General features: G+C 41.6%; 1 protein-coding gene across 1 annotated transcript; it reads left to right on the forward strand.

Moving 5' to 3' along the window:
- The first annotated feature begins 222 nt into the window (after positions 1-222).
- FOXG1 (forkhead box G1) lies at positions 223-3,723 on the forward strand. Its single transcript, XM_069463916.1, has one exon. The coding sequence runs from the start codon at positions 722-724 to the stop codon at positions 2,189-2,191; it is 1,470 nt and encodes a 489-aa protein (XP_069320017.1). The 5' UTR covers positions 223-721; the 3' UTR covers positions 2,192-3,723.
- Positions 3,724-13,721: the final 9,998 nt, after the last annotated feature.

A 13,721-nucleotide genomic window follows, 5' to 3' on the forward strand; every position in this document is an offset into this window, starting at 1 on the left:
GCCGCGAGGTCCGAGGCCGGAGGCCCGCGGAAAGGGGGAGGCGAGCGCCCAGGGGGCGGGAGCCAGCGGGCGGGGCGGGGGTGGGTGGGCCCAGCCCCGCCGATTGGTCGACGGCGAGAGAGACGTTCCCGCACGCCGCCGGTTCTGATTGGCCCAGCGGTAGGAAAGGTTAAACCAAAAATTTTTTTACAGCCCTAGTGTGCGCCTGTAGCTCGGAAAATTAATTGTGGCTATAGCCGCCTCGATCGCTGTCTCCCCAGCCTCGCCGCGGCCGCTCCGGGACGCGCCCGCCCGCCGCCCGGCTCTCCCCCCCTTTGGGCTGCTGCTGCTGCTGCTGTGACTGCTGCTGCAAGAGGAGGAGGAGGAGGAGGAAGCAGCAGGGGGGGGGGAGCGGGGGGTGGGGGGGAGACCGAGAAGTAGAGTTGGGAGCGAGGGAGCTTCACCCCCGGGGCGGTGGTTGTTTCTTTTTTCTCTTTCTTTCTTTTTTTCTTTTTCTTTTTTTTTTTTTTTTTCTAATTCCTGAGGGGTGGTTGCTGCTTTTGCTACATGACTTGCCAGCGCCCGAGCCTGCGGTCCAACTGCGCTGCTGCCGGAGCGCTCAGTGCCGCCGCTGCCGCCCGCGCCCCCCGCGCCCCGCTCGGCACCCACCGGTCGCCGCCGCCCGCCGTGCCGCTGCCCCGCTCCCGCGCCGCCGCTGCCGTTTCCCCTCGACGACTGGGTGATGCTGGACATGGGAGATAGGAAAGAGGTGAAAATGATCCCCAAGTCCTCGTTCAGCATCAACAGCCTGGTGCCCGAGGCGGTCCAGAACGACAACCACCACGCGAGCCACGGCCACCACAACAGCCACCACCCCCAGCACCACCACCACCACCATCACCACCACCATCACCCGCCACCGCCTGCCCCGCAACCGCCGCCGCCGCCCCAGCAGCAGCAGCCGCCGCCGCCGCCTCCCCCGGCACCGCAGCCCCCCCAGGCGCGGGGCGCCCCGGCCGCCGACGACGACAAGGGCCCCCAGCAGCTGCTGCTCCCGCCGCCGCCGCCGCCACCACCGGCCGCCGCTCTGGACGGGGCCAAAGCGGACGGGCTGGGCGGCAAGGGCGAGCCGGGCGGCGGGCCCGGGGAGCTGGCGCCCGTCGGGCCGGAGGAGAAGGAGAAGGGCGCCGGCGCCGTGGGGGAGGAGAAGAAGGGGGCGGGCGAGGGCGGCAAGGACGGGGAGGGGGGCAAGGAGGGCGAGAAGAAGAACGGCAAGTACGAGAAGCCGCCGTTCAGCTACAACGCTCTCATCATGATGGCCATCCGGCAGAGCCCCGAGAAGCGGCTCACGCTCAATGGCATCTACGAGTTCATCATGAAGAACTTCCCCTACTACCGCGAGAACAAGCAGGGCTGGCAGAACTCCATCCGCCACAACCTGTCCCTCAACAAGTGCTTCGTGAAGGTGCCGCGCCACTACGATGACCCGGGCAAGGGCAACTACTGGATGCTGGACCCGTCGAGCGACGACGTGTTCATCGGCGGCACCACGGGCAAGCTGCGGCGCCGCTCCACCACGTCGCGGGCCAAGCTGGCCTTTAAGCGCGGGGCGCGCCTCACCTCCACCGGCCTCACCTTCATGGACCGCGCCGGCTCCCTCTACTGGCCCATGTCGCCCTTCCTGTCTCTGCACCACCCCCGCGCCAGCAGCACTTTGAGTTACAATGGCACCACGTCGGCCTACCCCAGCCACCCCATGCCCTACAGCTCCGTGTTGACTCAGAACTCGCTGGGCAACAACCACTCCTTCTCCACGGCCAACGGCCTGAGCGTGGACCGGCTGGTCAACGGGGAGATCCCCTACGCCACGCACCACCTCACGGCCGCCGCGCTCGCCGCCTCGGTGCCCTGCGGCCTGTCGGTGCCCTGCTCCGGGACCTACTCCCTCAACCCCTGCTCCGTCAACCTGCTCGCGGGCCAGACCAGTTACTTTTTCCCCCACGTCCCGCACCCGTCAATGACTTCGCAGAGCAGCACGTCCATGAGCGCCAGGGCCGCGTCGTCCTCCACGTCGCCGCAGGCCCCCTCGACCCTGCCCTGTGAGTCTTTAAGACCCTCTTTGCCAAGTTTTACGACGGGACTGTCCGGGGGACTGTCTGATTATTTCACACATCAAAATCAGGGGTCTTCTTCCAACCCTTTAATACATTAACATCCCTGGGACCAGACTGTAAGTGAACGTTTTACACACATTTGCATTGTAAATGATAATTAAAAAATAAGTCCAGGTATTTTTTATTAAGCCCCCCCCCCCCAATTTCTGTACGTTTGTTCAGTCTCTAGGGTTGTTTATTATTCTAACAAGGTGTGGAGTGTCAGCGAGGTGCAATGTGGGAAGAATACATTGTAGAATATAAGGTTTGGAAGTCAAAATTATAGTAGAATGTGTATCTAAATAGTGACTGCTTTGCCATTTCATTCAAACCTGACAAGTCTATCTCTAAGAGCCGCCAGAATTCCATGTGTGCAGTATTATAAGTTATCATGGATCTATATGGTGGACGCAGACCTTGAGAACAACCTAAATTATGGGGAGAGTTTTAAAATGTTAAACTGTAATTTGTATTTAAGAAGCATTCGTAGTAAAGGTGCCCAAGAAATTATTTTGGCCATTTATTGTTTTGTCCTTTTCTTTAAAGAACTGTTTTTTTTTTCTTTTGTTTACTTTTAGACCAAAGATTGGGTTCTAGAAAATGCACTTGGTATACTAAGTATTAAACAAACAAAAAGGAAAGTTGTTTCAGTTGGCAACACTGCCCATTCAATTGAATTGGAAGGGGACAAAATTAAAGATTGCCTTCAGTTTGTGTTGTGTATATTTTGATGTATGTGGTCACTAACAGGTCACTTTTATTTTTTCTAAATGTAGTGAAATGTTAATACCTATTGTACTTATAGGTAAACCTTGCAAATATGTAACCTGTGTTGCGCAAATGCCGCATAAATTTGAGTGATTGTTAATGTTGTCTTAAAATTTCTTGATTGTGATACTGTGGTCATATGCCCGTGTTTGTCACTTACAAAAATGTTTACTATGAACACACAGAAATAAAAATAGGCTAAATTCATATATATCTTGATACTTTTGTCTCTTTTATTAAGTAGAGCTAATTTTTAAAAGACCATTGAAGTTATAGGGAATTCAAAAGCTTTTTCAGCCAAACTAAAATTTTAACTGCTCCTTTAATTTGAACTGAGAATCTAAAAATGAAAATAGCATTTTCCCCCTTTGTGAAGAAATTTTACAAGGAGCAGTCTATTTAATAAACATTAGCTTTAAACAAAGTATAGGCTTTTCAGCTGATATCTTTAAGTCTTGGTGGATATGCAGCAAAAAGAGATATAATTTAATTTTATGTGCATAGCTGTTTGTCTTTATTTTCAAATCAGTTAATAGAATGCTTACTTTTTTATATATTTTGTTTCAGGTATCTTGTTAATAGCACTTGGCAAATTATAAATAAATATATGTATATGGTTAGATAGAAGTGAATATAATGGACACATATGTAATATATATTAGAAACACAGAGCCCTTCAGTTCAGGTACAATTTGCGCTATGAATGCTGCAGACATTTTTGTTTAAATATTTGTATTTATACTTTCTAAGTCAGCATTTATTTTTGTGGCTGTTTACCCACAATGAAAGAGTTCTAATAAAGATGTGCTGAAGTTGCAATATAGATTTTGCTGAAGTGATCACCTGTTGTAATGACTTGCAGATCAATGTTTATATTTTATTTTTAAATTATAACAATTTAAAATTCTAGATATGCAGAAGTAAAATGCCTCTCTCTCTCTCTCTTTTATTTTTACAATGTAGAGGTATTTATTTGATTCCCTTTTAAATGTGTGTATGATTTAATCTAAAGATTTGTTCCTTTTGCTTACATTGAGTCATAATTTTGTTTTAACTTGCAATATGCATATGTATGCGTATACTGTATATGCATATATATGTGAAAAATGAAGACTTTTTTAAATTGTTTCAGGCAGCCCAATTGTACAATTCCAGAAAATAATTAGAAAACCTGAGTAAAGATTTAGTAACTAATTGGATCCTGTGGTGAGTCTGTGGAGGACAAGTTGTTCATTTGTTACAATTGTATAGTCTGAAATGTGTTCTGCAGCAATGCAATACGCTGGCTACTTCTTACAATGGGCCCAATGAAAAATAATCTGTCCCTAAGATGTTATCGGCAAACACTTAGAGAGTTGCTCAGAAAAAAAAAAAAAAAAAAGGCTAGGGGAGAAGCAAACTGACTGAAATAGATTTGAAATTGAAATGTGGAATAGTTAATATTAGAAAATAGGGGGTGGGTGAAGAGAGAGAGGGAGGGAGAGGCAAAGGGGGAGAAAGAGAGAGACATATCTTTGTGCTGAAAAAAATATCACCTACCACCAAAAAGAATGAATGGAAGAAAAAGAGAGGTAAAGATAGAGATAGAAAGATAAAGAGAGATATAGAGACACCTAAGAATGACAGAAATATAAGGGCCAGGAAAATTAAAAGAGCTGGAACCAAATATACACAAATGGGGAATGGACAAAAATAGACCAAGACAGCTAGTTTAATTATCTCCTTTAAGCAACCAGACTTGATTTTATTTTCTTAGTACGAGAAGAGTTTCACCAGAGATCCAAGTTTTCTTGAAATTTAATTTTCAGTGTGAAGCATGAAAGAAAATTTTACAGACAAATTATGGTTTTAAGAGCCAAATTTATGGCTGATATTAAAAATGGTAATAGAATCCAAGTGAATGAGGTTAAGCAAAGGAAATCCCCATTAGACATTTGTGAACCAAAATAGCTCAAAGAAAGGCATGGGTTTAAGCTGAGTAAAGGTGATGATTTATTATCTGCTTTTGCCATGGATTTTATTTGTGGAATGAATTAGCACAGGGAAAGATAGTATTTTGCCTACCAAAAGTTAAAAAGAAAGTTAAATTCTTATACTGAGGTAAAGATATGTAGATAAAGAAGAAAGATTTCCTGCATAAGTATTTTTTTCTGGACACATTAAATAACTATATACTTATTCATGATTATAAGTGTTTACTTGGATGATAGAGAAATAGAATTTCAATGGCAAACTTTGTACTTTGAACTCTAGAGTTAAATCAACTTCTCTGAGTTCATAAAAACTAAGTACTGGAGTAGAAGTTCTGCTTGAACACATGTCCAAGTTACAAATATAATGGATATGATTAGAAGTTTGTTTATTAGGCATTCTAGAAAGGAAGGGAGATATACAGAGAGATAACTTTGGAAAGGCCTCCTGAAGCCCAATACGAACATTTCATTTACCTTGATCTATCCTATCATTCTTCCAGTTATCTTCTGAAAAAACACATGACAGTCTGGCATGGCCTTTAATATATTTTGCATAAAACTGGTTGTGATGTTGTGTTATTTGTTGTCACTAACCTTTGCCAGTTAAAATTAACTTACACCAGAAAAACTTCAAAACTTTTTGAAAATTTTTTTCTTTCATACTTAGAATTGTTTTTAATGGGATGAAGCTTGTTCTTTTTGTGATTTTGAAACTGAAAGTGATCACAACTTAAAATTTGAAATCCCAAATTAAAGTTTATTTCCAGGCTTAAAGTATTTTACTTGAATTTGTCTGATATAAAGTTAATAAAAATATTAATATATAAAACACTGAGAAAATGATGTGATTAAACTAGAGCAGTGAAAGGATTCTTCCAAATATGTTTCTTCTGTCTGTTACAAAATTGGAAACCAAGTGGATATAAACTCTAGAACTAACAAGATTTAATACAAATATCCTTATGTTCATGAAAGCCTTCAGGTGGTTTCTATGACTTGCATAAAAATCAAGGGCAGAGAGGCAAAAAAAAATGACTTATGAAGTATATTGATTTAAAGATACATATTTAAGTTGGTGCATATTTCATCCAAATAGGTGGATAAATTCCATATGTTTAGGATGCTATATAAATGTGATTTCTAAAAAGTGTATTTTCTACATTGTTGGGGAGTTTGCATGCATTGAAAAATTTTGCTTTTGAGAAATTAATTTTATGAATAGCTGAAGTGGCTGGTTGTGTTTGAGACTAAAAGCCTGTTGGAGAATTAGGCTAACAAAGGGTGAAGGTGAAGATCATTAGAGGTTTTAGAGCTGGCTGAGACGGGTTGCTGGGGTTGTGTAACTGTGCCTAGAGGGCGGGGTTCCTGTACATTCCTACTTCACTAGATAACCTGCCCCCAACACCACTCCAGCTTCTGCCAGACAGATGGAACTCTCCAACATGGAAATCTGCGCAGCCATTCCAACAAGCAGGGTAGGTAAGCCTTGAATTAAAATTCCCCCTTCTTTATTTCTCGACTTGAGGCCAGATCCTGGAGATGTGGAAAGAATAGGGGTCATCCAGATTCCCTCTTTTCGGGCACACACGTCTGCATTCTTCCTAAGAGCAACCTACCTGTAAGAGTTAAAAGGAGCTAGTGACCTTTCCTAGTTAATACTTAATTCTGATTTTCTTTTGCGTGCTTTTTTTTTTTTTTTTTTTAAGGCTTCCTTTTCCCTATCCCAATCATTCCCCTTCTCTACTCTCCCTCCAGGGTCCCTTCTCCCCCAACCACTAACAGTTAAAATAATCCACCTCTTAGTTTTCAGCCACCAAACAGACCCTTTCCTTATACCCTACCGGTCAGTCCTTGGGGACCTTGTCCTGAGGATGTAGGCCAAGGGGGCTCTGGGCTGGCGAAGGTATGATGTAGTGTTGTGTTTTGTATCTCTTTTCTCCCTCCCGATATCTGCCTGTTTTTTTCCCTCCACCCAAGATTCTGCCTGAGGTTGTCCAAAAGATGCGAGGAAAAGGACTTGAGGACATTTTGAGCACTTTTACCCCAAGAACGGTAAGTGAAAGTGCTTTTCGGAGGGGATGGGCGTGGGTTGGAGTGGGGATTGTGTGTGACTGACTCTTTTGACTGAGCTTTAAACCGTGACTGGGCTTAAGAGTTTGTCTTTTCTTGGAATATGTTCCTTAGTAGGCGCGCTACCAACAGACATAGCTGGAAGAATGCATGATTTTTCCACGTTGACAGAAATCACTGTGCATCCCTAGGCAAAAGAGAGTGTAGACGCGGCAAAGGAGCATGGAGAGAAAACGAGACGAATTAATATGGAGAAGAGATAGCGGGACTCTGAAATAAGTCCTAAAGTGTAAAGTGATTCATTGTGTGGAAATATGATTTCTGAGTCTTATGGCTACTGTAGGAACTATGGTACTTAACGTTAAAAGCCGGGGTTATTGGCTCTCCGCATTTGAGTTAAAGTTCTTTGCTCCAGAGCCAAGAACTTGCCTCTCTCCAAATTTGTTTTGTTTTGTTTTTATTTTGATCGCCCCTCCTCTCCCTATTTTTACACTAACGTTGCCAACCTACTGCAGAACTGGCCCTCAGCCCCCAGCTCCTTGGCCTGGGTCAGGCGAGGGTCCCTGCCGGATTTAGCTGGGCTGCTCCAGGTCCAGGGAGGCTTCTCTTCTGCCTCTTCGAAAGACTAGGGAAATGAGCACCGTTCTGGGCTTTTCTTTGTCCCTGCTGGGAATATCTCAGTTCCCGGCTTTGGAAATCTCAGGGAAATAATTGATTCTTAATGCACACTTAGGAGATGTCGGTGTACACTCGAGAGCCTGGCTGTCCCAGAGTGGCTGTGAATGCGCGCCAGACACAGGTTGGCTTGGCCGAAGCGAACTTGGGGCTCAAGCCGCGGTGTCACATTAGCCTTCCCGGCGCCTCAGGAACTCCTGGGTGAAGTCGGAGAGGTAGCACGATGGCGGGACTTGAAGTCGTTGCGGCAGGGACACGGCGACGTTGTTTTCTCAGGTTTTGGACCAATGTAGAGAAGTAACGGCGCCGGCTGCGCTGCAGCCGGGAAGAGAGGCGCTCTCGGGACGCAGCGGCGGAGACTGCGGCAGAGGGCGAACCGGGCGTTGCGCAGGGAGCAGCAACGTGAGGGCGCTCTTGCCCAGGACAAGCGGAGTTTTGCGCTTGGTAACTCACATTGATGCCAGGAAGAGTGACTCCAGAACCGCGGCTGGCGCGCTTCCCCATCTTTTTCCTTTCTTCTTAGTCTTCTGCGCTCCCCCCACCCCTTTTTCCCTCTGAAAGTTGTTTCTTTTTGTTTACCCAGTGCGATTTCAGATCGCAGCACTTACCTGCTAATAGATAAAACCGTTTTCTCTGTAATAGACATCTTTTCTCCTTTCCACTCCCTACTCCACCTCCCTTTCGCTTTCTGCAACACTTTGCTTCTCTGACCAAGGCTGTGGTCGAAGGCGGAGGGGAAGAGATAGCCTTGGGGTAGGAATTCCCTTAGCGCTAAGCGGCCTCAAGTTAGCGAGAGGGAGGCACGGATTCGGGTGGGCAGAGTACCCCCGTGTGCAGGAGATTCTCAGGCGGTTATCGTTAGTGTTAGAAACAGGGCAGGAAGGGCAGGGCGATGCAGAATAGAACTGGTCCACTTCCGACTCCCCTCTCACTCCCTTCCCTGCAAGTTAAGACTCAATTTCTATTCTTCCACACCATCCTCTCCCGGTCCTCTATCAAAACTTGAGATAGGCAGTAATTTTGAAATTGTGATCAGAAAAGCCATTTAAAATTATGTCAAATAACTCTCAAAATTATGTTTATGAGGGTGAGAGAGGAGATATACTCCACTTGTTTTTCGTGGCCTGTTGCCTAGCACGTATAATTCTTTTCCTTGTCTTCGGCCTTGCAGAAAAGCCTCATAGGAGGAAAGCATGTGGAACGTTTTGAAGTTCAGAGATTCGTGTTAAAAAGAAAGGTAGCATTCAGTTACCAGACATGTTTGCATATTCATTTTCAGCTTAAGTTGAATTTTCCTGCACCGCTAGCACTCCCGAATTGGGATCGTTTTCTTCAGTTTTATTCCCCCTCTACCTCTCCTTCTATTGTCTCATTCTTTAAATCAATGCGTTTAAAGTGCAAATATATCTTCCTTCTAGACGTTTCTTTATTCTGTTGATTGAGCAGGAAGACTAAAAACTGTAATGGGGTTAGGAGAGTTGTCTCTCAGTTCTTTCATTTTCTCATTGCTCTGAAATTTAATGACCTGATCATTGTTGTTTGAAGTTAAATTATCTGTTAAATTAGCCCTAAACAATAACTGATGATATTTTCCTTTTGGATCTCGTTGCCCCTGAATTCGTGGCCCTGGATGGGAAAGAGAGGAATCAAGGAGAATGTGGGTGATACAATTTATAAAGATAATCAAAATCGATATTTATGTGCCAGTGATATTACATAGGAAGAATCACTTTCAAAGTAGCTGAATTTCATAAATAAGACATTCTTTAAAAAGCTTGTGCTTGAGAAGCCTAGATTCAAGAATGAATGTAAATAAGCATCTTTGTTGATGAAGAAAAAATATGAACACTGTATTTTCATTACTCTCCAGAACCTAAATACCCAAACTCATCACACACCCCTGCTTGCTAATCTAAATCAATTCTGCCCTCCAGGGATACATATTCTCAAAAAGAATATTTAACTTTTTGCAAAATCGGAAACATAGTTTTAGATGTGAATTTCTAGAAATCTAAAGCATGTATATTTCTTTGAGTCAGACACTAGTTTGTTTTGCAATCATTATATGAAACAATTTTAAAATAATGCAGATGGTTTTCCCCCCTTACTTGTTTCATATTGCTCACATATGCAGGCATAGGTGTGAGAGCTTTCATCCTGAATTGAAGAAATGACATCTTATTTGTTTTAACAAAAGGCCCAAAGAATCTTTAAACCCAAAAGTATTATAGTAGTTGAAAAAATCTTTTAAAATAATGAGCACTATTATGTGTTTTTCCTATTATAATGTGCTGAATGAATAATTAGAGACTGGATGAAGGTTGAAAAATTCAGAGCAAGAATAAGGTAGTAATTTTATTATTTGATACTTTTATAATTTCTGTAATTAATGATGTAGTTTTAAAGTTTGGCAAAGCTTTCTTAGAAAAAAATAGAGTACTCCTCCCACCCACTCAAAAATAGAAAGAATAAAGTAGAATCAGGTAGAACTGGCAGTAGGAATTGTTTATTTATTTATTTATTTTTCCAGTAGTAGTAATATTAGTGGAGTTGAAAAATATATTTTTAATTATACATTGCAAGCTCTGATTGCAGGTTGGAAGACTAAAATCGATCATTCGTACATCAATTGTGTTGTCTATTACTACATTGATTTGTGTTTATTTATGCAAAGGCTTTCAGTTATTTACTTACATATTTCAGCATCTGCCTCTTGATTATTATCATGGGTTGCTTTTAATGAAAGAGCTTATATAGATAGTGAAACACACTTGACAGATCCATTTTAAGTAAACCTGATAGTGAATCATGGCAACTCAATGAGTTTATGAAATTATTTATTCATACTTGCTTTTTAGCAATTAGGAGTCTGTTTCTGATTAAAACCTCATGCTACTTGAAAACTTCCATTCTTTTCTTCACACATTTTATTGATGTGTTTCAATAAAATAGAAAAACATGATTTTATGATGTTAGATAGAATGAAACTCATGAGTGAGCCTTGCATTTTTCTGTTGGCATGAGTAGGTTACTCTCATAACAATAAAGTGGCTATTGGGTTTACTAACGCTGTTGATGAAAAATCAAGGAGCAATCTTTTGAATATAGAAATAAGACATCTGTTTTAAAAACATCTGTTAACTCTAAATTATGTCAGGGATACTTATGCCTAACAAGACATTCTGAAGTTCTTAAGTATATATTAAATGCATATATACACTCATATATTCTATTATTTAGTGTATATGTGATTATACCTTATGAAGATAGACAATTCTCTTGAACCAATACCTCATATGAATGTTATGTATCAGGGTTCATTTGAACAAATAGGAAAACTAAAGACCATGAAATGTGTTTTTTGTAAGTACAGGGCAATAGTGGGAGATAGAGGTGCATTCAAGTTTGTGCTTCTTTTATCGCCATTACAAAATATTAAAAGGTGACTTAAAAACGTGGCCTAATTTATTGAGGGGTATTTAACTCTCATTTTATAGGACTTTTTTCGCACTTAGGAGGATGAATCCTTCCTTGTTAACAGCTTGGAATACATCTACCAAAAACACTGTTAACCGTCCTATGCATCTTTTACGCCCTCCCCCACCCCCAGTCTTTACATGGAATATAGAAAGAGGAAAATTAACCAAATTATTTTTTAGAACGATAAGGCCCTGGGAGATGGAAAAGGAATTAATCTCCTCACCCTGGCGAATTTTCCTGAAATTACTTATCCTTAGCGTCCGCGCTGTGAGAGGTGGAGCCGCACAGTCCGGGCGGCTGCAGGCAGAAGGTGAGCGAGCCCTGGGACCTAAAGTTTTGCAGAAGGCTTACAGGAGGAGCAGAGGGAGATTTTTGATTTGTTTTATTATTTTATTTTCTTTTTCTGTCTTCTGCCAAGCCCTTGAAGGTAACATAGCGACATGGCCTTTGTAGGACCAAGCACTCTTGGCATTCTGTCGAGATATGAGATTCCAGAGCATCCGATGAACAGGATTTATAGCTAAGACGTGCTCACCCACCCCTCCCTCCGTCTTTTTACGCACGCACCAGCTCTTCCTCACGTGCATCGGGGTAGTGGACAGTGTTGATTTGAATTGCTCTCCCTCGCTCCAAGCCTTTCCTGTGAATGAACCCGAAAACACTCGACAGGTCGTGAATAATCGTTTTAATGAGTGTGCAAAGCGTGCGACGGGGTGCACCGAGCTGTCGGGTTAAACAAACAACTTGTACCCTGACCAAATCCGATTGTTAAAGTGCAAAGTGATGTCAGTACCATTTCCATTGCCTTTCGGAAATCCACAGATCTGACACGCGGGAGTCCAATTTTCCCCATTAAAGAAAAATAACAATATTTTTCAACCGTGTATGTGATCTTCTTTAATATTAATCTGAGCCAAACAAAACCTCATTTGAGAATCAGAGAATTAGTCATGTCTGTCTGAAAAAACAAATGAAAGAAAGGAAATGGAGGAAGAAATCAGAACAAATATAAAATGTCTGAGAGAGAATTTCTTCTTGATAGCTCACACATCATCGCTGATCAATATTGTAAAAATCTTACCTTTGTGTTTGTTTATAACTTACCAGAGGCAAATATCAAGTTACCTATATCTACACAACTGAATTAGTAATTTAGTGTTGTACTAAGTTTGAATCTGTAGACCTGTAAGGTCTTTTTCTATAAAAAATTTAACTATTTGTTGTTTATGTGTTAGCCTGTTACATAATGAACGGATAAGTAGTTCACACAGATATGCTTTCAAAGAAAACAGTTTGGAGGACAGTGATGGGAAAGGGACCCTAATGGGCCACCATCTAAAACAATAACAGAAATTACAAGTGAGCTCTTCATGAATCACACCCTCCCCTTTTTTTGCACAACTGCACTGGGGAAATATTTTCCTTTCCCATCTAGTCAAAAGATCCACTTAAAATCAGCCACATGTGCTCCCTTCCTTGTTCATTCTTTTATCTTCTTTCACAATTCCAAACATTAAATACCACATAAAGAGTAAGAAAATAAAACTTCCAAAAATATTTTAAAAACCTTTTTACATATTCCCTCTAAAAATTTTGTGGAGAGGAAAAATGTGTAAAATGTTTACCCTCTCAGCACCTTATATACATTCACAAGTCAAACAAAATGGCCATGATCTTGGAAATCAGTGTATTAGTTCCACAAATCTAGCTTCAATTCAATAACAACATAGGAGGACTAAGGTTGATATTTGTGTTGGTTGAAGTATGATAGGTTATGTATTTTCCATATGAAAGACAGAAAACATGTGATACCTTAGAGTCTGCAGGGTTATTTGTCCTCTTATAATTGTAATCAGTTTGTTGAAATGAAATGTTAGAGATATAGTACACTTGAATGTAGAAGCTTAGCATTTGCTCCCCTAACTCCTATTGGCCATATGTTATCTCTATATATGTATCTGTCTTTCTGACCATCTACTTTGCATAGGAATGTGCCTATATACAACCAAAAAAGCAAATAAGTGAGTTAATTCACCTAATCAACTAATACAGATGAGGTGTTTCACAAAATAAGCAATTTCTTATTAAAGTCATTGTAGTTTTGTTATTATGGTTGCTAGTTTTTATTTATCTGTGTCAATTTAACCCCAAATGGGCACAATTGAAGATACTGAAATTGTTTCCATCATCAAACTTGGAAAAGACAAGGGATTTTGGACAATGTTTTTGTTGATTTTGTCTGTTATCTAATGAATGTCTGTATCAGAATATTTAGAATATCAATTCAGAATATCCTTTATTTTTTAAGAAATTTGACAAAAATGAATATTAAAAACTAGGAGCTTGCATTTTTAAATTGTTTTAAATATTTTTGGGCACACAACAGACTGTATAGTCTTTTACCTAAACAGATTTCTTCTCTGTGGGCTGAGTTGAGGAATTTTAGGAGTCACTGAAAAAGCTGAATCCATTTCTGCTTTAGATACACAAACAGCAAAGCTAGAGGGTGCGTCTGTTTTTGTGTATATATGTAGTTAAAGAACTACACTATCAAAACATTAATTATATTTGAAAGAGAGCAGAGCTTGTTGTGAAGAGAATTGCATTATTGAATTTATATTCC

This window comes from Eulemur rufifrons, chromosome 2 (genome assembly GCF_041146395.1).
Source record: "Eulemur rufifrons isolate Redbay chromosome 2, OSU_ERuf_1, whole genome shotgun sequence".
NCBI lineage: Eukaryota > Metazoa > Chordata > Mammalia > Primates > Lemuridae > Eulemur > Eulemur rufifrons.